Source organism: Glandiceps talaboti, chromosome 12 (assembly GCF_964340395.1).
Source record: "Glandiceps talaboti chromosome 12, keGlaTala1.1, whole genome shotgun sequence".
Lineage (NCBI taxonomy): Eukaryota > Metazoa > Hemichordata > Enteropneusta > Spengelidae > Glandiceps > Glandiceps talaboti.
The window spans coordinates 1,607,204-1,634,428 of NC_135560.1; the positions used below are offsets into that span (position 1 = coordinate 1,607,204).

A 27,225-nucleotide genomic window follows, 5' to 3' on the forward strand; every position below is an offset into this window, starting at 1 on the left:
GAGTTGTGGTTGTATTTTAGTCAATTTTTACCGCACTGTCATAGAGAGTTGAAGTTTCTACCGAAACTAATTTCTGTGAAGAGAAAATACTCACCTTTATTATACTACTATTGGGTTACCCTTTTGCTTTTAGCCTAACTTCGCAAAATAAAGTCGTGACCCCTGACCCACCTGTGGCTATCCCATGATGCCCCTTTTCCCTCCAGTACTAAATTTTGTCATATTAACAGACAAAAATACGGAAAAGTACACGAAACAGGAACTGTGGGGTGGTGGGAGGGATTCACATAAAGGTGAGTATTTTCTCTTCACAGAAATTAGTTTCGGTAGAAACTTCAATTCTGTTCATCGAAAATACTCACCTTTATTATACTACTATTGGGTTAGAATTTGTCAGCCAATTAGGAGGGGGGAGTTCCTGACATCCCAATTATACAATGTGCTGACTGACACAGACTGGACCCAGAGACTGCAATTCAGATGCATCCTGGGCCATATCTCTAAGATAGTAGCTTATAAAAGAATTAGGAGAACGCCAAGTAGCAGCTTTGAGTACTTCTGCTACTGGAATTCCTGCATGTACTGCCCAAGAAGTTGAGATGGCTCTAACTTCATGGGCTGTGACCCGGGATAACCTTAAACTATCATCAGATGCTTCCTGGTATGCCCATCTGACTGTCTGAATAATCCACTTAGAAATTATGGCTGCCGAACAATCGCTCTTGTTGTCGGGGTCATAAGGGATGAAGAGACGTGATCTCTCTCCTCTGAATGAGTTGGTACGATGCAAATACCAACGTATGGCTCGAACTGGACAAAGTAATCTCTCTTGTTTGTCAGAACCTACCAAATTAGAGAGAGGAAGAAGGGTAATGGGGGAAGAAAAGGACCCCAGTACCTGGTTCTTTGCTAAGAAAGATGGGTGAGGCCTGAGAATTACTTGTGATTCAGACCAGGTAATTCTCCCCTTGCTCACATCCAAAGCATGGATCTCACTGCGTCTTCTGCCTGACGCTAAGGCCAAGAGGAAGACTGTTTTGAGTGTCATTGCTCTCAATGAAACTGATTGCAGAGGTTCAAAGGGAGCTTTCTCCAGTACCCTCAGGACTAATGCCAGATTCCACTGAGGGACCGAAATAGGTTTAGGAGGACGCTTGATATGGAAATGCCTAATCATGCTAGATAAGACTTTATCTTGACCAAAGTCTTTTCCTCCTGTACTCTTAATGGTAGATGCAATTGCTGCGCGGTATACCATTATAGTCTTTACAGCAAATTTCTTAACATTGAAGAGATCTAACAAGAAGTCTGCAAAGTCTCTGGTAGTGATATGGATTGGATCAATCTGCCTTCGCTGACACCAATCACAAAATCGTTCCCATTTGCTGTTGTAAGTGCTGAGAGTACTTGCCCGCTGCGGTCTTGCGATAACCGCGGCAGAGTCAGTAGAAAATCCTTTCTGAACGAGGGATTTCTCGATAGTTTGAATGCGTGAAGACGAAAAATCTCTGGGCTGGGGTGAACAATGCTCCGACCCTGAGAGAGAAGGTCTGTCCTCTGTGGGAGTCGAATTGGGCAATCTACTAGAAGAGACAGAAGCCAAGGGAACCAAGACCGATTTGGCCATAGCGGTGCTATCAGAATAAGGACTACATCCTCCTCCTGTACCTTGCGAAGGACCAGAGGAAGAATCACTATTGGAGGGTAAGCATACGCTAATATTCCCTCCCATGAGATTGACAGCGCATCCGTCGCTACTGCCCTTGTGTCCGGAGTTGGAGCTACGAACATTGGCAGTTTTGTGTTGTGGTAAGTTGCAAAGAGATCCAGCAGGGGGGTTCCCCAGTGAGCGAAGACCTGATTTGCTACCTCCTGGGGGATCTCCCATTCTGTTGGCCGAACCTTCTTCTGCCGAGAGAGAGCGTCGGCGATTCCGTTCAGTCTGCCGGGGAGATGTCGTGCTCTTAGGGTTATGTCCCTCTCTTTGCACCAAAACATCATGTCCCAGAGCAGATAACAGAGGTCTGGTGACTTTGTGCCCCCCATTTTGTTTACATATGCTACCACTGTCGTATTGTCGGAGTGGAGCAGTACGTGGCGAGCCGACACCAGAGTCTCGAATTGCACTAGGGCTAGAAAGACTGCCTTGAGTTCTAACCAGTTGATGTGTCTCTGACTTGTTACTCCCCCCCCACTGACCTGAGGCCACCTGGGAGTCGCAGTGGGCTCCCCATCCCTCTTTCGAAGCATCGGTGAAAAGGGACAGGTTCGCCTTTTGATACACTAGGGACCTCCCTTCTAGCAAATTGTTCTCGTCCACCCACCAAAGCAGGTGCAAGCGGAGAGACGGACGAATAGGAACCTTGAAAGAGAGGGGGTGTAATGATGGGCGCCAGAATGCCAATAGGTATAATTGGATGGGGCGCATACGCAAACGTGCCCATGGGGTGAGATCTATAAGAGAATTCATCAACCCTAGGATGGACAGTATTACCCTTGCCTGAGTGGCATGCCTGGGAAGGATCGTATGAATGGCACTCGCTAGCTTGTCTACCCTGTCCTGAGGGGGGCAGACAATACCTCGGTATGTTAGAAAATGCATCCCCACAAAGTTCATGTCTTGTGTGGGGACTAGTTGCGACTTTTCGTAATTGGGGAGAAAACCCAAACGAACTAGAACGGATAGGGTCTCTTGAACCCGAAGAACTAAGGCTTCTTGAGTCATGCTGCGAAGAAGCCAATCGTCGAGATAAGGGTGAAGCAGAATGCCCCTTTGATGTAGCCATGCCACGGGGGCTAAAATGATACGAGTGAAGATTCTGGGGGCCGTCGCAAGGCCGAAGGGAAGAGCAACATATTCGAAAATCTGCTCGTCCACCGCAAAACGAAGAAACCGATGGCATGAATCGTGAATCGGTACATGAAAATATGCGTCCTTTAGATCGATTGACGCCATCCATTCCCCTGGCTGAACAGCGGCGAGAATGGATCGCGTGGTCTCCATCTTGAACTTGGACACGGTCATGAATTGATTCAGTGCTGTTAGGTTCAGAATCGGGCGCCACCCCCCGATTTTTTTGGCACCAAAAACAGGTGGTTGTAAAACCCTGGACCTGCATTGGTAGCGTTCACCTGTCTGACTACCCCTTTTTTGACTAAGGTTTGAATTGCTTCTAACAGAGCTTCTCTTTTTTGCTTGTTGTCTGGAAGCACTGTGACAAAGGGAGACATTGTAAGTGGTGGGTGACGTTCGAACTCTAGGCGATAACCCTCTCTTACTATTGAAAGAACCAAGGAATCGTCGGTAATCAGCTGCCACTCTTTGGCGAATGACAGGAGCCTTCCCCCTACTGGCCCTACGCTTGATTGAGAGGGTGTAGTAGGGGCGGTAAAGACGGGAGCACCAACAGGAATGTTGCGCGAAACCACCTGAACCCCTCCCTGAGGGTGGTCCGGGTTTGCTGTCTTTGTTCGTCACAGACCACTGAGGCTTGCCTCTACCACGGCCTCGGGAAGTCTGTCTACCCCGTCCTCGTCCCCTCTGTGAACCTCGCGAGATGTTTGTCACAGGGGACTTACTACTGACTGGGGACTGTTTGAAGTTTGTACGCGGTTTCGAACGGGGAGTGTCAAAAATCAAACGCTCCCGCTGCTTTGCTTCGCTGGCACGGTTAGCTATAGAAGTTAAAGTGCCAGCAAATAGAGAAGGTGCATCAATCGGTGCTGCACGAACTTCCTGTCTTAATTCTGTTGGCAACACAATTGAGTTACGACGTAGAAAAGCATCTCGCTGAAGGAGTAACAAGGCAGCACGTGATCTAGTCGTCTGCTCAGTCACGTGGCTAAGTGCTTTATTAACTACCTGCATCAGACGAAATATCTTCTGTGAGTCAGGATGGGCGGACCTCATCTCTGACACCGTAGTAGCAAGGAACCAATCGATAGAGGAGAATATCCGAAGGGATAATGCGTATCCTTCTCCTAACCGTGATAAGTGCTTATTATCAATGGTAGTATTCTTAAAGCCATCACGATCTTGGTCAACAGCATCAGCATCAGTGTCCAGCTCTGGAAAGTTGACACGTTGATCGGTTGCGTGGGTACGATAAGGTTTCCCTGGATAGCGGAACCAAGGGTACCTATTCATTCGCATTGGCGGCTGACCTGGACCCTTGCCACAAACCTCTGAGGACACTTTACCCTGTACTGAAGTGACCATAGCTGAGAGGGGGAGTGTAGCAGGTTGATACTCCGTCTGGTCGAGTTGGCCCTCCAACGCTAAGCTTGTCTCAGACTGTACCGAATTCGTTGCAGTGGGACGGGTACATTTATCTGGGAACTGTTGATAAACCCATTCAACGCATTGACTAAATGGAATATCAGAAAAGCGTTCCGGAGAGGGCGCTCTCCCCTCTGATTCAGAGGGCGGCGGTCTAACCCGATCGTCATCCGAATGGCCAGCGCCCCCAAGAAGGTCGCGATCCTCTGGGGCCGTTAAGGACATTTCATCGGGATCGCGTCTTCATAGAGATCCGAAACGTTCGCCCTGTAAGCGGCAGAAACGTGTTGGTGAAGACGAGGGAGAACGCTCTTCACGCGTTACCGGAATGCGTGGTCTGGAAGAGCGTCTCGGTGAAGGCGATGATCTACGATCCCCGCGCCTCGGTGGACTGTGCGAGCGGCGTGGGGAACGAGAGCGATCTCTGCGAAATCGAAGTACCCCTACGTCACGTTCCGGCGGACTGCGTGAACGACGGTGGCACTGGGAACGGTCATAAGGCGACCGTGACCTCTCTCTTCCTCTATCCCCTCCTCCCCAGGGACCCCTAGACTGATGGGTATCCATGGTGGGGGGGTAACCATAAGGTGACCAATAATTAGGTGGAGGCCAAAACCCTGTAGGTTGGCCAAAGGCAGTCCAAGGAAATGGATTTTGTCTTGGATCCAAATCTGTGGAAGTTTCACCTTGTGGGTAGCCCATAGCATTGAATGGATATGGTAGCGTCCCCGTAGGAGGCCATGGTATCGACCTAGGATCAGGTGACTGATCACGTGATCCGCTAGCAGTAGGGCGGGAAGTGACTTCCGGTATTACCCCACGCGAAGAATCTAGCATATTCGACGGCATGGTTTGTCGTTCACTGAACGACCCTTGAACGGTATGTGGACGGTTCGAAGGGTTTACGTCAGTTCGTCTGGGAGGTTCTCGAAACCGACCGCTATATTGAGGTGTCGGAGACGGAGAACGAGAATCAGGTTTGTAGGAAGAGGGGCTGTCTGTAATTACAGGACACTCTCCACTAACAATACCCGTATCAGGACGTCCCTTATCGGACGAGTCCTGCATAGGTCCACGAGAAACCCGTACTTCAGAACCCGTTGTGGTTAAGACCTCGCCCTCAGAAGGGCGTTTTGTCGTGGGAGAACCCACACTTACACAAGACTTACCTGAAAATTTATCTAAATCGGTGCTCGGAGCAGCGGAGGTCCGCTTACTCTGCTTTGATTTAGGTTTACGTGACGATTCAATAGGTTTATCGAATTCCTGCCATTGATCGTCTACCCAATGACCGCATACGGTTTTGCATGGTGAAGTACGGGAACACTTCCGACAAGAAGGGCAAAATTTGTGGAGGTCCTCCATGTGGAAAACATGTCCACAAGACCCCTTCTTTTGGTTCGGAAGCATGGTTTGAAAATACGCTTTAAACAATAGTCAAAAGCGGAAAAAAAATTGAAACGGTCGTGTAACGGAACACAACAGACGACCGCTCAATACAAACAGAACAAATAAAGAAAAGCGAAGCTTAAAACAAGCACAATTGAATGAAAAGAATAAAAGAAAGGACTCAGCTGGGGTTTCCAGGGACTGGGTGCCACAGAAGTCAGCTATAACAATCCACCAAGGCTTGAAAAGGCTATTTTGTCGTGAGCGAAGAAAATGTACGTCTTCTTTCGCTCGCAAAATTTAGTACTGGAGGGAAAAGGGGCATCATGGGATAGCCACAGGTGGGTCAGGGGTCACGACTTTATTTTGCGAAGTTAGGCTAAAAGCAAAAGGGTAACCCAATAGTAGTATAATAAAGGTGAGTATTTTCGATGAACAGAATCTGGTTTAACAACATCACCTACGATGAGTTGTTACACTTGAGAGAGTCGTCCTGACAGCACAGAGAATCATTGGTACAGAATTACCACCCTTACAATCAATCTATCACTCCAGATCCATTCACAAAGCTACATCCATCATTAAGGATTCCAGTCATCCAGTACATACATTGTTTGAACTGTTACCCTCGGGTAGGTGGTACAGGAGTATTAAAACGAAATCAGAACATTTAGAAAGAGCTTTTATCAATCCGCGATTCGCATTTTAAACCAGTCCTAGGATATTTCACCATTTGTTTTAGTTTCATGTTTGTCTCGGCATTGTATCTGTTTAGCATCATGTGTATTTTGAATTGTTTGATGTGTTACATTAATTTTATGTCACTTGTATTTTCCTTCCAATCTTTAGTTTTCAATTTTATTTACCTCTTTTTATGAGTGCACATAGGAAGCCAATTTCCAATGCAATTTATGCAAATGGCAATAAAGTTATACATTTTCATATTGTATTGTTCTTATTAATTTTGCTTTGTTTTGTTTAGTTCCACCAAGCAAATTTCTTTGATAATTCTGTCTGTTGTGTTCAGTAGATTTCTTCCCTTGCAGTAATTAGTCTATTCTGAGATACGTTTTTCTCTTTATTTACCCCATACTGGGTGATTAATTTTAAGTTTAGTTGTGATTCCCTACGTTGAGTTTATAGCTGTTTAAGCAACAATATCTGATAGGATTCGTCATGTTTCTTCCTCAGCGGTAATATGCCAGTACTTAACATTTTCATATTACTGTATGAACCCCCCCCCCCCCCCCCAATGAAACGCCTGCCCTCAGGTTTGACTTTGACCGTATATGTAAAATGTCACCTAACCAATGGCAATGTGTAGCCCATCCCTAAATACCAATTTAAGAACAATTACATCATACTCATAGCTCTGCCAGACACCAAGATATACAGCATTAAACTGTTTCAGAACTATTCAAGATATCAAATCAGTTGACGAGCTAACATCATCTTGCTGACCTAGTAATTTCATCATCATCATTAATTAAAGTCGATTTCTTCCCCCTGGGGGTCACCGATTGTTCTTCTTTACATGTGGCAATCACATTCCTCCATTTCTGCCTGTTCCCATAGTCATTGATGTTTAATCCAATCTGTTTACATTGTCCTTCCACCATACTCTTCCATGTCAGCTTTGTCGCCATCTTTAATTTCATTTGTGGAATTTGAAGCAACGTCCAATATATTTTTGTCATAATCTTTCTATTATGACCTCTTTGTAGCATATAACATTATCTTTTAATTGTACTTATTGTAATGTTTCGGTGATTTGTTGATAATTAAAAACTAAAAAATTATGATGACCTTGAATTTTGGCTATGACCTTGACCTTTGATCAAAAAGATCATGTGTTCATTGAGTTGCCCATCCCCTAAAACCCATGTACAGACACTTTGGTCAAACCTATAGCACTTGAGGACCTTGAGATCATCAGTATTGTCATATTTTTCACAATTGTGGATCTTGATATCAGTTGTCTGGTAACAAGATTTTGTAATAAAGCATCTCCAAATAGGTTTTTACAGTATTTTTCCTGAAAGACTATATCATTTGCTATATTTATGACTGATTTTCAGCAATAACAACTATGCCTGATGTTTGTTATATAAAACTTTCTGCCAGAGGTTTAATAAAAATATAGAAAAAATAAGATGACCTTGAATTTTCACTATGACTTTGACCTTTGATCAGAAAGGTCATATGATCAATGAGTTGCCTGTCTCCCCAAACATATATACACATACTTTGATTATGATTATAGCACTTCTGGAGCCTGAGATATGACATTTTTTAATGTTTAGCATCCTTTAAAATTATGTCACCATTACCATGGAAACTGCCTCCTGTGAATTTGCGCAAGAGAGTCCATAGGGGCAACATCAGTTTTCTGAAGGCCCAGATATTACTCTAACCAAATATGCTGTCAAAAATTTTACTTCAAACCATGTTAAAGGTAACTCTTGTTTTAAGCCATTTTTTGGACCTTGGTGTACTGACTAAAAGGGCTTTAAAATGGTGAAATGTAGTGTGGTAGAATATTTCTCTGGAGGAGAAATGACTATATAAAAGATGTAGATGAGCATGGGAAAACTACAGTTCTGATTTTCGATGACATCGGGCACCACATGGCAGGGTAAGAGAAATATTATTTTGAGACACAATTCAGCTTCTCCTGACATCATTTTCCATACAATATGACTCTCAATATTCTGAGTCGGTATGGTGGTAAAGGGATAAGAAACAAATTATTTGTATTAAAATTGTATGGACTGTAATCATCTCTAATTAGCCTACTTTTTCTTTCACGATAAAATACAATTTTTGAACAATGTCACATGTACGACATACAGTCAATCTTGGGATCAATCAAACTTGACGAAATTTTACAACATAGCATGGATGCTGACACATTGCTATTAGTTGACAACATAGCATGGATGCTGACACATTACTATTAGTTGACAACATAGCATGGATGCTGACACATTACTATTAGTTGACAACATAGCATGGATGCTGACACATTGCTATTAGTTGACAACATAGCATGGATGCTGACACATTGCTATTAGTTGACAACATAGCATGGATGCTGACACATTGCTATTAGTTGACAACATTTTTCATCATGGGTTACAAATGTATTTATGTTGTCATTAAAAAAAATCATCAGCACTTGGTTCATAGCTGACTTAATTTGCACAAGTCATATACATTATAAGTTCTGCAACGTACCATAGCGATGTAATTCAGTCTGAGTTTTGACTTTTGGAAGTTGAAATCACACAGGCCACACTCACAGCCAGCCAGGACATGGCTTCAAAGTACTCTTCCAAATATTAAATATTATTGTTAATTATCATAACTATTATAACACAAAGAAAAATAATATTTTTACGTATGATAACATATAAAAGCACTCGTACATACACACACACATGTACACACACACACACACACACACACATGCATACACAAATACACACACACACACTTATAGCATACAAACATCATACTCACAGTCCAGACTGCCATTAAGGTTTACAACCAGAGGATTGCCTTGCCAGTCATGATCTCTCAGTAGGTGAAGAAAGCGCAAAAATCCGACAACTTGTGATCTGAAAATCAAATTCATATATAACTTAAGAAGTGTTTAAACAAGTCTTCACAGAAAATACAGTCCTTCTCCCCCCACCCCCTTCAAATGCATTACTTCTACATATATGATTTAATTGTGACCAGATTTAAAATTTAAAACCTTTAATAGTTGCAACAAATAAATACTAAAATATGTTTGTGATTTGCAGGAAAGGGCCACATTTTGATGACTAACATGGAAAGTTTCATGTCTGAAAAGAAAGTTCACACCTAATAGTATTGGGCTAAACCACTGACTGGACTGAAACTAATATAAAGCTTTAGAGCTATGTTGTAAATATTGATTTTTAACTACAAATATAGCTGCCATTCGTCAAATTTGCATATGTTGCAAACAAAGTGATGCACATATGTGCAATATGGCAAGACATCAGATATTGCATGTCTGAGAATGACATCACAGAAACAAAGACAGATGACACACACACACACACACACACACACACACACACACACACACACACACACACACACACACACAGACGGATGGCACCCACTGTCAAAATCCCTCCTTCAGAGGACTAATAAGATCATGTGAGGAAGTCACGGGGGACGAATTTAAGTATAACATTGTATGTGCATATCATGATTACATGCAAATTGTCTAAAAATATACTAGACAATCCCATCTTTTTTTTTGCAGTAGTATACATGTACCTGAGTGTTTGTTTGGTTGGTGACATACATGTATTTGGTGTGTTATTAGACATCTGATTTCAGTAAATGAAATGTCTATTATCTGATGTCATGTAGAAGTTACATTATGTCTCTCATCATTCTCTCTACAGTCATACCTTGCCTATATAGTAAACCTTTCCTGATCATTACTGGGACAAGCCATTAGCCAAGCAAGTGGACTTGTTATCTAAGAGTACCAATATTTACACATGTGATGATGGGCTCTTACATAACACAAGTAAACAGCTGTAAAAGTGTAGTTCACAGGGTAAGATCATTTCTAAGGAGTGAGTCAATTGAGGCAAACCTTATCTCCGTCTTATATCAGTTGTTATCAATTTATTAGGCTATTATAAGTAACGCTACAAACAGCTTTAGAGATGCAAACAACTTTTATGACACCCGTTTTCGCCAGGCAAGCATGCGGGTTTGTTGCACTTGGACCGCTAATGGTTTGTGACTGTCATGTGTAGCTTCATTTTTCACTGGGCAAAAGCAGTATGTTATCAGTGTTGCAGCCAGACTGTGTCTTTGCATCATTTGACACACATTTTTTGGACCTGACTAACTATTTTACAAGTGATGGGGCATAGATGACCCACTCTAAATTTGGTTGTAACTATAAAAAAAATATATAATTGCACTGAAAATATTATTTTGATTGAGAATATTGACCAACTCTTAGTCTCCAGATGCAAGGCATGCCATACTTGAAAGTTTACTTCAAATCCGTGCTGTCCATGAACATTCACGTACTCTGGTCACATATGCTTATAACCACTGTCCTATTGGGAAGGATGAGATCTACACATTGTTGGCTATGTTGGCTCTCTATCAGCGGCCATGATTTGTCATTGAGTTTAATGAATATTCAGTAGTCTAACAGGCAAAGGTCATACATGTTACAACACATAAATTTGTAATGGTACATAACATAGCGGTTGTATGCTGTCTGATTTATACACTATGATTAGCCAATGGTACGTAACATAGCGGTTGCATGCTGTCTGATTTATACACTATGATTAGCCAATGGTACGTAATATAGCAGTTGTATGCTGTCTGATTCATACACTATGATTAGCCAATGGTACGTAACATAGCGGTTGTATGCTGTCTGATTTATACACTATGATTAGCCAATGGTACGTAACATAGAGGTTGCATGCTGTCTGATTTATACACTATGATTAGCCAATGGTACGTAACATTGCGGTTGCATGCTGTCTGATTTATACACTATGATTAGCCAATGGTACGTAACATAGCGGTTGCATGCTGTCTGATTCATACACTATGATTAGCTATTGGTACGTAACATAGCGGTTGCATGCTGTCTGATTTATACACTATGATTAGCTAATGGTACGTAACATTGCGGTTGCATGCTGTCTGATTTATACACTATGATTAGCCAATGGTACGTAACAAAGCGGTTGCATGCTGTCTGATTCATACACTATGATTAGCCAATGGTACGTAACATAGCGATTGCATGCTGTCTGATTCATACACTATGATTAGCCAATGGTACGTAACATAGCGGTTGCATGCTGTCTGATTTATACACTATGATTAGCCAATGGTACGTAACATAGAGGTTGCATGCTGTCTGATTTATACACTATGATTAGCCAATGGTACGTAACATAGCAGTTGTATGCTGTCTGATTCTCATACACTGTGATTAGTGAAAGCTTCAGCAAAGAGCTGTAATTTTTGATGATTTATGGATCCAAGCAAGATAATCAAGGAAAAGGAATAGTTTTTGGTGAATATCAAGGTTTTTTTAAGCTGTATGTTTGATAGATCGTTGAATACACAATACATACAGGTATGAAAACTGTTACATTATACATCATACGTATTACATGTGTTGATTTGTTAGAGCACAGCTACAGTGAAGCTGGCTTAAATTACAACAAGGTTTTATGAGGTGATCAACTTCTCTGTCAACAAACAAAATTGTTTTAAACTTGTAACCACATCAGTATATATGCAAGTGTATACAGCTGAGGATGAATAACTTGTAACCAGATCAGTAAATATGCGAATGTATACAGCTGAGGATGAATAACTTGTATCCACATCAGTATATATGTAAGTATATACAACTCAGGATGATCAACTTGTAACCACATCAGTAAATATGCAAGTGTATACAGCTGAGGATGAATAACTTGTAACCACATCAGTATATATGCAAGTGTATACAGCTGAGGATGAATAACTTGTAACCACATCAGTAAATATGCAAGTGTATACAGCTGAGGATGAATAACTTGTAACCAGATCAGTAAATATGCAAATGTATACAGCTGAGGATGAATAACTTGTAACCACATAAGTATATATGTAAGTGTATACAGCTGAGGATGAATAACTTGTAACCACATAAGTATATATGTAAGTGTATACAGCTGAGGATGAATAACTTGTAACCACATCAGTATATATATAAGTGTATACAGATGAGGATGAATAACTTGTAACCACATCAGTATATATGTAAGTGTATACAGCTGAGGATGAATAACTTGTAACCACATCAGTATATATGTAAGTGTATACAGCTGAGGATGAATAACTTGTAACCACATCAGTATATATGTAAGTGTATATAGCTGAGGATGAATAACTTGTAACCACATAAGTATATATGTAAGTGTATACAGCTGAGGATGAATAACTTGTAACCACATCAGTATATATGTAAGTGTATACAGCTGAGGATGAATAACTTGTAACCACATCAGTATATATGTAAGTGTATATAGCTGAGGATGAATAACTTGTAACCACATAAGTATATATGCAAATGTATACAGCTGAGGATGAATAACTTGTAACCACATCAGTATATATGCAAGTGTATACAGCTCAGGATGATCAACTTGTAACCACATCAGTATATATGCAAGTGTATACAGCTGAGGATGAATAACTTGTAACCAGATCAGTAAATATGCAAATGTATACAGCTGAGGATGAATAACTTGTAACCACATAAGTATATATGTAAGTGTATACAGCTGAGGATGAATAACTTGTAACCACATAAGTATATATGTAAGTGTATACAGCTGAGGATGAATAACTTGTAACCACATCAGTATATATGTAAGTGTATACAGCTGAGGATGAATAACTTGTAACCACATCAGTATATATGTAAGTGTATATAGCTGAGGATGAATAACTTGTAACCACATAAGTATATATGCAAATGTATACAGCTGAGGATGAATAACTTGTAACCACATAAGTATATATGTAAGTGTATATAGCTGAGGATGAATAACTTGTAACCACATAAGTATATATGCAAATGTATACAGCTGAGGATGAATAACTTGTAACCACATAAGTATATATGCAAATGTATACAGCTGAGGATGAATAACTTGTAACCACATAAGTATATATGTAAGTGTATACAGCTGAGGATGAATAACTTGTAACCTCATAAGTATATATGTAAGTGTATACAGCTGAGGATGAATAACTTGTAACCACATAAGTATATATGTAAGTGTATATAGCTCAGGATGAATAACTTGTAACCACATCAGTATATATGTAAGTGTATACAGCTCAGGATGAATAACTTGTAACCACATCAGTATATATGTAAGTGTATACAGCTGAGGATGAATAACTTGTAACCACATAAGTATATATGTAAGTGTATATAGCTCAGGATGAAGAACTTGTAACCACATAAGTATATATGTAAGTGTATACAGCTCAGGATGAATAACTTGTAACCACATCAGTATATATGTAAGTGTATACAGCTGAGGATGAATAACTTGTAACCACATCAGTATATATGTAAGTGTATATAGCTCAGGATGAATAACTTGTAACCACATCAGTATATATGCAAGTGTATACAGCTGAGGATGAATAACTTGTAACCACATCAGTATATATGTAAGTGTATATAGCTGAGAATGAATAACTTGTAACCACATCAGTATATATGTAAGTGTATATAGCTGAGGATGAATAACTTGTAACCACATCAGTAAATATGCAAGTGTATATAGCTGAGGATGAATAACTTGTAACCACATCAGTATATATGTAAGTGTATACAGCTGAGGATGAATAACTTGTAACCACATCAGTATATATGTAAGTGTATATAGCTGAGGATGAATAACTTGTAACCACATCAGTATATATGTAAGTGTATATAGCTGAGGATGAATAACTTGTAACCACATAAGTATATATGCAAATGTATACAGCTGAGGATGAATAACTTGTAACCACATAAGTATATATGTAAGTGTATACAGCTGAGGATGAATAACTTGTAACCACATAAGTATATATGTAAGTGTATATAGCTGAGGATGAATAACTTGTAACCACATCAGTATATATGTAAGTGTATATAGCTGAGGATGAATAACTTGTAACCACATCAGTATATATGTAAGTGTATATAGCTGAGGATGAATAACTTGTAACCACATAAGTATATATGTAAGTGTATACAGCTGAGGATGAATAACTTGTAACCACATCAGTATATATGTAAGTGTATACAGCTCAGGATGAATAACTTGTAACCACATCAGTATATATGTAAGTGTATATAGCTCAGGATGAATAACTTGTAACCACATCAGTATATATGTAAGTGTATATAGCTGAGGATGAATAACTTGTAACCACATAAGTATATATGTAAGTGTATACAGCTGAGGATGAATAACTTGTAACCACATCAGTATATATGTAAGTGTATACAGCTCAGGATGAATAACTTGTAACCACATCAGTATATATGTAAGTGTATATAGCTGAGGATGAATAACTTGTAACCACATCAGTATATATGTAAGTGTATATAGCTGAGAATGAATAACTTGTAACCACATCAGTATATATGTAAGTGTATACAGCTCAGGATGAATAACTTGTAACCACATCAGTATATATGTAAGTGTATATAGCTGAGGATGAATAACTTGTAACCACATCAGTATATATGTAAGTGTATATAGCTGAGGATGAATAACTTGTAACCACATCAGTATATATGTAAGTGTATATAGCTCAGGATGAATAACTTGTAACCACATCAGTAAATATGTAAGTGTATATAGCTCAGGATGAAGAACTTGTAACCACATCAGTATATATGTAAGTGTATATAGCTCAGGATGAATAACTTGTAACCACATCAGTATATATGTAAGTGTATACAGCTCAGGATGAATAACTTGTAACCACATCAGTATATATGTAAGTGTATACAGCTGAGGATGAATAACTTGTAACCACATCAGTATATATGTAAGTGTATACAGCTGAGGATGAATAACTTGTAACCACATCAGTATATATGTAAGTGTATATAGCTGAGGATGAATAACTTGTAACCACATCAGTATATATGTAAGTGTATATAGCTGAGGATGAATAACTTGTAACCACATAAGTATATATGTAAGTGTATACAGCTGAGGATGAATAACTTGTAACCACATCAGTATATATGTAAGTGTATACAGCTGAGGATGAATAACTTGTAACCACATCAGTATATATGTAAGTGTATATAGCTGAGTATGAATAACTTGTAACCACATCAGTATATGTAAGTGTATATAGCTGAGGATGAATAACTTGTAACCACATCAGTAAATATGTAAGTGTATATAGCTGAGGATGAATAACTTGTAACCACATCAGTATATAAGTAAGTGTATATAGCCGAGGATGAATAACTTGTAACCACATCAGTATATATGTAAGTGTATATAGCTGAGGATGAATAACTTGTAACCACATCAGTAAATATGCAAGTGTATATAGCTGAGGATGAATAACTTGTAACCACATCAGTATATATGTAAGTGTATACAGCTGAGGATGAATAACTTGTAACCACATCAGTATATATGTAAGTGTATATAGCTGAGGATGAATAACTTGTAACCACATCAGTATATATGTAAGTGTATATAGCTGAGGATGAATAACTTGTAACCACATAAGTATATATGCAAATGTATACAGCTGAGGATGAATAACTTGTAACCACATAAGTATATATGTAAGTGTATACAGCTGAGGATGAATAACTTGTAACCACATAAGTATATATGTAAGTGTATACAGCTGAGGATGAATAACTTGTAACCACATCAGTATATATGTAAGTGTATACAGCTGAGGATGAATAACTTGTAACCACATAAGTATATATGTAAGTGTATACAGCTGAGGATGAATAACTTGTAACCACATCAGTATATATATAAGTGTATACAGCTGAGGATGAATAACTTGTAACCACATAAGTATATATGTAAGTGTATATAGCTCAGGATGAATAACTTGTAACCACATCAGTATATATGTAAGTGTATATAGCTCAGGATGAAGAACTTGTAACCACATAAGTATATATGTAAGTGTATACAGCTCAGGATGAATAACTTGTAACCACATCAGTATATATGTAAGTGTATATAGCTCAGGATGAATAACTTGTAACCACATCAGTATATATGCAAGTGTATACAGCTGAGGATGAATAACTTGTAACCACATCAGTAAATATGTAAGTGTATATAGCTGAGGATGAATAACTTGTAACCACATCAGTATATAAGTAAGTGTATATAGCCGAGGATGAATAACTTGTAACCACATCAGTATATATGTAAGTGTATATAGCTGAGGATGAATAACTTGTAACCACATCAGTAAATATGTAAGTGTATATAGCTGAGGATGAATAACTTGTAACCACATCAGTATATATGTAAGTGTATATAGCTGAGAATGAATAACTTGTAACCACATCAGTATATATGTAAGTGTATATAGCTGAGGATGAATAACTTGTAACCACATAAGTATATATGTAAGTGTATACAGCTGAGGATGAATAACTTGTAACCACATCAGTAAATATGTAAGTGTATATAGCTGAGGATGAATAACTTGTAACCACATCAGTATATATGTAAGTGTATATAGCTGAGGATGAATAACTTGTAACCACATCAGTATATATGTAAGTGTATATAGCTGAGGATGAATAACTTGTAACCACATCAGTAAATATGTAAGTGTATATAGCTGAGGATGAATAACTTGTAACCACATCAGTATATATGTAAGTGTATATAGCCGAGGATGAATAACTTGTAACCACATAAGTATATATGTAAGTGTATATAGCTCAGGATGAAGAACTTGTAACCACATCAGTATATATGTAAGTGTATACAGCTCAGGATGAATAACTTGTAACCACATCAGTATATATGTAAGTGTATATAGCTCAGGATGAATAACTTGTAACCACATCAGTATATATGCAAGTGTATACAGCTGAGGATGAATAACTTGTAACCACATCAGTAAATATGTAAGTGTATATAGCTGAGGATGAATAACTTGTAACCACATCAGTATATGTGTAAGTGTATATAGCTGAGGATGAATAACTTGTAACCACATAAGTATATATGTAAGTGTATACAGCTGAGGATGAATAACTTGTAACCACATCAGTATATATGTAAGTGTATACAGCTGAGGATGAATAACTTGTAACCACATCAGTATATATGTAAGTGTATATAGCTGAGGATGAATAACTTGTAACCACATCAGTATATATGTAAGTGTATATAGCTGAGGATGAATAACTTGTAACCACATCAGTAAATATGTAAGTGTATATAGCTGAGGATGAATAACTTGTAACCACATCAGTATATAAGTAAGTGTATATAGCCGAGGATGAATAACTTGTAACCACATCAGTATATATGTAAGTGTATATAGCTGAGGATGAATAACTTGTAACCACATCAGTAAATATGCAAGTGTATATAGCTGAGGATGAATAACTTGTAACCACATCAGTATATATGTAAGTGTATACAGCTGAGGATGAATAACTTGTAACCACATCAGTATATATGTAAGTGTATATAGCTGAGGATGAATAACTTGTAACCACATCAGTATATATGTAAGTGTATATAGCTGAGGATGAATAACTTGTAACCACATAAGTATATATGCAAATGTATACAGCTGAGGATGAATAACTTGTAACCACATAAGTATATATGTAAGTGTATACAGCTGAGGATGAATAACTTGTAACCACATAAGTATATATGTAAGTGTATACAGCTGAGGATGAATAACTTGTAACCACATAAGTATATATGTAAGTGTATATAGCTCAGGATGAATAACTTGTAACCACATCAGTATATATGTAAGTGTATACAGCTCAGGATGAATAACTTGTAACCACATAAGTATATATGTAAGTGTATATAGCTGAGGATGAATAACTTGTAACCACATCAGTATATATGCAAGTGTATACAGCTGAGGATGAATAACTTGTAACCACATCAGTAAATATGTAAGTGTATATAGCTGAGGATGAATAACTTGTAACCACATCAGTATATATGTAAGTGTATATAGCTGAGGATGAATAACTTGTAACCACATCAGTATATAAGTAAGTGTATATAGCCGAGGATGAATAACTTGTAACCACATCAGTATATATGTAAGTGTATATAGCTGAGGATGAATAACTTGTAACCACATCAGTAAATATGTAAGTGTATATAGCTGAGGATGAATAACTTGTAACCACATCAGTATATATGTAAGTGTATATAGCTGAGAATGAATAACTTGTAACCACATCAGTATATATGTAAGTGTATATAGCTGAGGATGAATAACTTGTAACCACATCAGTAAATATGTAAGTGTATATAGCTGAGGATGAATAACTTGTAACCACATCAGTATATATGTAAGTGTATATAGCTGAGGATGAATAACTTGTAACCACATCAGTATATATGTAAGTGTATATAGCTGAGGATGAATAACTTGTAACCACATCAGTATATATGTAAGTGTATATAGCTGAGGATGAATAACTTGTAACCACATCAGTATATATGTAAGTGTATATAGCCGAGGATGAATAACTTGTAACCACATAAGTATATATGTAAGTGTATATAGCTCAGGATGAAGAACTTGTAACCACATCAGTATATATGTAAGTGTATACAGCTCAGGATGAATAACTTGTAACCACATCAGTATATATGTAAGTGTATATAGCTCAGGATGAATAACTTGTAACCACATCAGTAAATATGTAAGTGTATATAGCTGAGGATGAATAACTTGTAACCACATCAGTATATGTGTAAGTGTATATAGCTGAGGATGAATAACTTGTAACCACATCAGTAAATATGCAAGTGTATATAGCTGAGGATGAATAACTTGTAACCACATCAGTATATATGTAAGTGTATACAGCTGAGGATGAATAACTTGTAACCACATCAGTATATATGTAAGTGTATATAGCTGAGGATGAATAACTTGTAACCACATCAGTATATATGTAAGTGTATATAGCTGAGGATGAATAACTTGTAACCACATAAGTATATATGTAAGTGTATACAGCTGAGGATGAATAACTTGTAACCACATAAGTATATATGTAAGTGTATACAGCTGAGGATGAATAACTTGTAACCACATCAGTATATATGTAAGTGTATATAGCTGAGGATGAATAACTTGTAACCACATCAGTATATATGTAAGTGTATATAGCTGAGGATGAATAACTTGTAACCACATCAGTAAATATGTAAGTGTATATAGCTGAGGATGAATAACTTGTAACCACATCAGTATATATGTAAGTGTATATAGCTGAGGATGAATAACTTGTAACCACATCAGTATATATGTAAGTGTATATAGCTGAGGATGAATAACTTGTAACCACATCAGTATATATGTAAGTGTATATAGCTGAGGATGAATAACTTGTAACCACATCAGTATATATGTAAGTGTATACAGCTCAGGATGAATAACTTGTAACCACATCAGTATATATGTAAGTGTATACAGCTGAGGATGAATAACTTCTCATTTCAAAAGTCATGATTGGATTCTATGAAGAATGATTCATGAAGCAATTCCCTGCATTGGACGAGGCTAACAACTGTAGCGGAGGGCGTACATGAGTTAACTAATTGCTTTGTGAGTTGTACATGCATATACATATAAAGGTTACAGGTCAATACAGGTCAAGTCTTCTAGCAACAGAAACTTGGATGAAATGTTACAAAATTACTAATATTACCAACAAAATGACTAAAACCTACATTGGTCGATAGTAAAATTATATTATTCAATTTGGAGTTCGTTTACAGCGATGTTGATCTTTCCACATCGCTACTTGTATTCAAATTAGAATGAAAACAATATTCAGCAGAGATCAAACATTCATAGACGTTGTATACCAGTGATAAGAGGCAATTCTGGTGATAAATCGAAATTATATAAAAAAGACTTACTGAAATAGAATATTTATACTAAAAATATGGCGGCCATAACATTGAATGTCATTTGACATGTGGATATATGTCAAAGGTTACTGCTTGCGACTCAATGAGGTAGTTACACGAGGCAATTCATGAAGCAATTCAATAAGAACCTTGTGACTCAATGAGGTGGTTACACAGGGCAATTCATGAAGCAATTCAAAAAGAACCTTCAGTTGTGACTCGATGAAGTGGTTACACGGAGCAATTCATGAAGCAACTGAAGAAGAACCTTGCGACTCGATGAGGTGGTTACACAGGGCAATTCATGAAGCAATTCAATAAGAACCTTGTGACTCGATGAAGTGGTTACACGGGGCAATTCATGAAGCAACTCAATAAGAACCTTGCGACTTGATGAAGTGGTTACATGGGGCAATTCATGAAGCAACTCAAGAAGAACCTTGCGACTTGATGAGGTGTTACACAGGGCAATTCATGAAGCAACTCAAGAGGAACTTTGCGACTTGATGAGGTGGTTACAAGGGGCAATTCATGAAGCAACTCAATAAGAACCTTGCGACTTGATGAAGTGGTTACACGGGGCAATTCATGAAGCAACTGAAGAAGAACCTTGCGACTCGATGAGGTGGTTACACGGGGCAATTCATGAAGCAACTGAAGAAGAACCTTGCGACTCGATGAAGTGGTTACACGGGGCAATTCATGAAGCAACTGAAGAAGAACCTTGCGACTCGATGAGGTGGTTACACGGGGCAATTCATGAAGCAACTGAAGAAGAACCTTGCAACTTGATGAAGTGGTTACACGGGGCAATTCATGAAGCAACTCAAGAAGAACCTTGCGACTCGATGAGGTGGTTACACGGGGCAATTCATGAAGCAACTGAAGAAGAACCTTGCGACTTGATGAAGTGGTTACACAGGGCAATTCATGAAGCAACTGAAGAAGAACCTTGCGACTTGATGAGGTGGTTACACAGGGCAATTCATGAAGCAACTGAAGAAGAACCTTGCGACTTGATGAGGTGGTTACACAGGGCAATTCATGAAGCAACTGAAGAAGAACCTTGCGACTTGATGAAGTGGTTACACAGGGCAATTCATGAAGCAACTGAAGAAGAACCTTGCGACTTGATGAGGTGGTTACACAGGGCAATTCATGAAGCAACTGAAGAAGAACCTTGCGACTCGATGAGGTGGTTACACGGGGCAATTCATGAAGCAACTGAAGAAGAACCTTGCGACTTGATGAAGTGGTTACACAGGGCAATTCATGAAGCAACTGAAGAAGAACCTTGCAACTTGATGAAGTGGTTACACGGAGCAATTCATGAAGCAACTGAAGAAGAACCTTGCGACTTGATGAGGTGGTTACACGGAGCAATTCATGAAGCAACTAAAGAAGAACCTTGCGACTTGATGAAGTGGTTACACGGGGCAATTCATGAAGCAACTGAAGAAGAACCTTGCGACTTGATGAAGTGGTTACACAGGGCAATTCATGAAGCAACTCAAGAAGAACCTTGCGACTTGATGAAGTGGTTACACAGGGCAATTCATGAAGCAACTCAAGAAGAACCTTGCGACTTGATGAAGTGGTTACACAGGGCAATTCATGAAGCAACTCAAGAAGAACCTTGCGACTTGATGAAGTGGTTACACAGGGCAATTCATGAAGCAACTGAAGAAGAACCTTGCGACTTGATGAGGTGGTTACATGGGGCAATTCATGAAGCAACTCAAGAAGAACCTTGCGACTCGATGAAGTGGTTACATGGGGCAATTCATGAAGCAACTCAATAAGAACCTTGCGACTTGATGAGGTGGTTACACAGGGCAATTCATGAAGCAACTGAAGAAGAACCTTGCGACTTGATGAGGTGGTTACACGGAGCAATTCATGAAGCAACTGAAGAAGAACCTTGCGACTTGATGAAGTGGTTACACAGGGCAATTCATGAAGCAACTGAAGAAGAACCTTGCGACTTGATGAAGTGGTTACACAGGGCAATTCATGAAGCAACTGAAGAAGAACCTTGCGACTCGATGAAGTGGTTACACAGGGCAATTCATGAAGCAACTCAATAAGAACCTTGTGACTTGATGAAGTGGTTACACGGGGCAATTCATGAAGCAACTCAAGAAGAACCTTGCAACTTGATGAAGTGGTTACACAGGGCAATTCATGAAGCAACTGAAGAAGAACCTTGCGACTTGATGAGGTGGTTACACAGGGCAATTCATGAAGCAACTCAAGAAGAACCTTGCGACTTGATGAAGTGGTTACACAGGGCAATTCATGAAGCAACTCAAGAAGAACCTTGCGACAAGTTGCAGATACTCTGACATGTCAGATTCCTTGTGACACACCTAGGTACGTCGAAAGGCCCTGCTATTATGTACGTACTTGAGGCAATTTTATCACAGGTGACGAATTGCTTGGTGCATTGCTCATCGAGTTGCCTCCCGTAACTGGGCCTTAAGAAACACCTCTTTGTGATATACAGAATTGTTTGGCTGTTGCTATGGATGTGGTTGCTAGGGATATTTGCATACATTTTTGAATGTTTAATAAACTTACCTACCACATGTTATTTTAGCAAAATATACTGGCATATAGTTGTTGCTAAGGGCATGGTCATGGTTGCTAGGGCCAAATGTATCAAAATGTTTCGAACAAAATATGCAGAATATCACTCCTACAAACATCTCGCCAAATTTTAATCTCACTGACCACATACTTTTTGAGATATAAGGTTTTGACCAAAATTCACATTTTACACCTAATTTGCATATCATGGATGAGCATTATATGCTTAATATTTCTTCATCTATAAACCCCATTAAATCTCAGCCCACTCTGCTCAGTAGTTTTGGAATTAAAGATTTTTGACCAAAAAGACACATTTTTAGCCCTAATTTGCACATTACTGATGGAATCATCATGTCATGAACAAATCTTACTTTACACATCCCTAAGAACTTTCCCATCAAATTTCAGACCAACTGTTATTATCCGTAACTATAAATATCTGGAGGAGACAGGAAACTGTTATTATTTGTAGCTATAAATTTAATGTCAAGATCATGTTTAACCTGCTTTTAGAGATGGATATCAAACCAATCTTTCAAAAACATTTCATAAACAATCCTTTTTGGTTTATTTAAACCAACAACTGTAAGGAAAGTAGGGTAATGATTGAAAATGTTAGCTTACCCTGGAACTGTATAAGGTATTGGCTGGAGAAAGATATATGCTACTAGTAGTTCTACAGCTTCATCTTGTAAATGGCCCAGTAATAACTGTGATGACACCCAACGTTTAGCCAATCGCACTGTAATACCAAAGGTACTAAATTCCTGTTGGATTCTGAAACAAAAGATGTAACAATAAGATATTTACCAAATTGATGTGAGAAATACTCTCACAGTGTTAAGATTTATGAGAATGACTCTTTGTTCATGAATAATAAGTTTTCATAGTAGACACAGGTTCCTTCAATTAAAGTAAAAGGATGACCGATTTGTTGATAGGGTTGCAAGAGATATTTTACATGGATTTGCTTAAATTAAAAAGTCTTCATAGAAGGCATAGATTCCCTCAAATGTGGCTGAATGGAGACATAATTTAAAAGAAATTGGTGGCAACAACTAAACACTAAAGTGTCTGTGATTATGCAGGGAATTATTGAATTGTACAGTGACTGAACCTGACAATCCAGGTCTATGTCAAAGGTCAATGTAGTTTACACCTGACAATAGGGGTAGACATTTTAATGTAATTAAATATTGATTTTTAACTACAAATATGGTCATCATTCAGTCAAATTTATATCAAAAAACATTTTATGTCGCAAATGTGAAGCAAAACGATATCCTCGGACAAGTGAAAGATTGGAGAACAAAGGAAAGATGGCAGAAGGCCAAGGTGACATACCAAGAACAATCATAGAGAGTCGACTTGTAACCCTTTGTGAAAAGGTCAACCAGTTCTCTACAATGCCAACTACACTACAAGGTTGACCAGTTCTCTACAATGCCAACTACACTTAAAGGTCAACCAGTTCTCTACAATGCCAACTACACTACAAGGTTGACCAGTTCTCTACAATGCCAACTACACTAAAAGGTCAACCAGTTCTCTACAATGCCAACTACACTACAAGGTTGACCGTTCTCTACAATGCCAACTACACTACAAGGTTGACCAGTTCTCTACAATGCCAACTACACTACAAGGTTGACCAGTTCTCTACAATGCCAACTACACTAAAAGGTTGACCAGTTCTCTACAATGCCAACTACACTACAAGGTTGACCAGTTCTCTACAATGCCAACTACACTTAAAGGTCGACCAGTTCTCTACAATGCCAACTACACTACAAGGTTGACCAGTTCTCTACAATGCCAACTACACTTAAAGGTCAACCAGTTCTCTACAATGCCAACTACACTTAAAGGTCAACCAGTTCTCTACAATGCCAACTACACTAAAAGGTTGACCAGTTCTCTACAATGCCAACTACACTAAAAGGTTGACCAGTTCTCTACAATGCCAACTACACTGCAAGGTCGACCAGTTCTCTACAATGCCAACTACACTACAAGGTCGACCAGTTCTCTACAATGCCAACTACACTACAAGGTCGACCAGTTCTCTACAATGCCAACTACACTAAAAGGTCGACCAGTTCTCTACAATGCCAACTACACTACAAGGTTGACCAGTTCTCTACAATGCCAACTACACTACAAGGTTGACCAGTTCTCTACAATGCCAACTACACTAAAAGGTTGACCAGTTCTCTACAATGCCAACTACACTAAAAGGTCAACCAGTTCTCTACAATGCCAACTACACTACAAGGTCAACCAGTTCCTCTACAATGCCAACTACACTACAAGGTCGACCAGTTCTCTACAATGCCAACTACACTACAAGGTCAACCAGTTCTCTACAATGCCAACTACACTACAAGGTCGACCAGTTCTCTACAATGCCAACTACACTACAAGGTTGACCAGTTCTCTACAATGCCAACTACACTACAAGGTCAACCAGTTCTCTACAATGCCAACTACACTACAAGGTCAACCAGTTCTCTACAATGCCAACTACACTACAAGGTTGACCAGTTCTCTACAATGCCAACTACACTAAAAGGTTGACCAGTTCTCTACAATGCCAACTACACTAAAAGGTCAACCAGTTCCTCTACAATGCCAACTACACTACAAGGTCAACCAGTTCTCTACAATGCCAACTACACTACAAGGTCGACCAGTTCTCTACAATGCCAACTACACTACAAGGTTGACCAGTTCTCTACAATGCCAACTACACTAAAAGGTCAACCAGTTCCTCTACAATGCCAACTACACTACAAGGTTGACCAGTTCTCTACAATGCCAACTACACTACAAGGTCAACCAGTTCTCTACAATGCCAACTACACTACAAGGTCGACCAGTTCTCTACAATGCAAACTACACTACAAGGTTGACCAGTTCTCTACAATGCCAACTACACTAAAAGGTCAACCAGTTCCTCTACAATGCCAACTACACTACAAGGTTGACCAGTTCTCTACAATGCCAACTACACTACAAGGTTGACCAGTTCTCTACAATGCCAACTACACTACAAGGTTGACCAGTTCTCTACAATGCCAACTACACTACAAGGTTGACCAGTTCTCTACAATGCCAACTACACTACAAGGTCAACCAGTTCTCTACAATGCCAACTACACTACAAGGTCAACCAGTTCTCTACAATGCCAACTACACTACAAGGTCGACAAGTTCTCTACAATGCCAACTACACTACAAGGTCAACCAGTTCTCTACAATGCCAACTACACTAAAAGGTTGACCAGTTCTCTACAATGCCAACTACACTTAAAGGTTGACCAGTTCTCTACAATGCCAACTACACTACAGGGTCGACCAGTTCTCTACAATGCCAACTACACTAAAAGGTTGACCAGTTCTCTACAATGCCAACTACACTACAAGGTTGACCAGTTTTCTACAATGCCAACTACACTACAAGGTCAACCAGTTCTCTACAATGCCAACTACACTACAAGGTTGACCAGTTCTCTACAATGCCAACTACACTAAAAGGTTGACCAGTTCTCTACAATGCCAACTACACTACAAGGTTGACCAGTTTTCTACAATGCCAACTACACTACAAGGTCAACCAGTTCTCTACAATGCCAACTACACTACAAGGTCGACCAGTTCTCTACAATGCCAACTACACTAAAAGGTCGACCAGTTCTCTACAATGCCAACTACACTTCAAGGTTGACCAGTTCTCTACAATGCCAACTACACTAAAAGGTCGACCAGTTCTCGACAATGCCAACTACACTACAAGGTCAACCAGTTCTCTACAATGCCAACTACACTAAAAGGTCAACCAGTTCTCTACAATGACAACTACACTACAAGGTTGACCAGTTCTCTACAATGCCAACTACACTACAAGGTTGACCAGTTCTCTACAATGCCAACTACACTAAAAGGTTGACCAGTTCTCTACAATGCCAACTACACTTCAAGGTTGACCAGTTCTCTACAATGCCAACTACACTAAAAGGTCAACCAGTTCTCTACAATGCCAACTACACTAAAAGGTCGACCAGTTCTCTACAATGCCAACTACACTACAAGGTCAACCAGTTCTCTACAATGCCAACTACACTAAAAGGTTGACCAGTTCTCTACAATGCCAACTACACTACAAGGTTGACCAGTTCTCTACAATGCCAACTACACTACAAGGTTGACCAGTTCTCTACA

The 27,225-nt window shown here is 38.9% G+C and overlaps 1 protein-coding gene across 1 annotated transcript in view; it reads right to left on the reverse strand.

Annotated features, from left to right (window-relative positions):
* The window catches only part of LOC144443264 (nucleolar protein 6-like), a 167,295-nt gene that overhangs the window by 21,769 nt on the left and 118,301 nt on the right, over positions 1–27,225 (reverse strand). Inside the window, exons 17-18 of the mRNA XM_078132697.1 lie at positions 23,629–23,781; positions 9,191–9,288 (exon numbers count right to left, since the gene is read on the reverse strand). Coding sequence (XP_077988823.1) covers positions 9,191–9,288; positions 23,629–23,781 — 251 coding nt within the window. The remainder of the gene's footprint in view (positions 1–9,190; positions 9,289–23,628; positions 23,782–27,225) is intronic.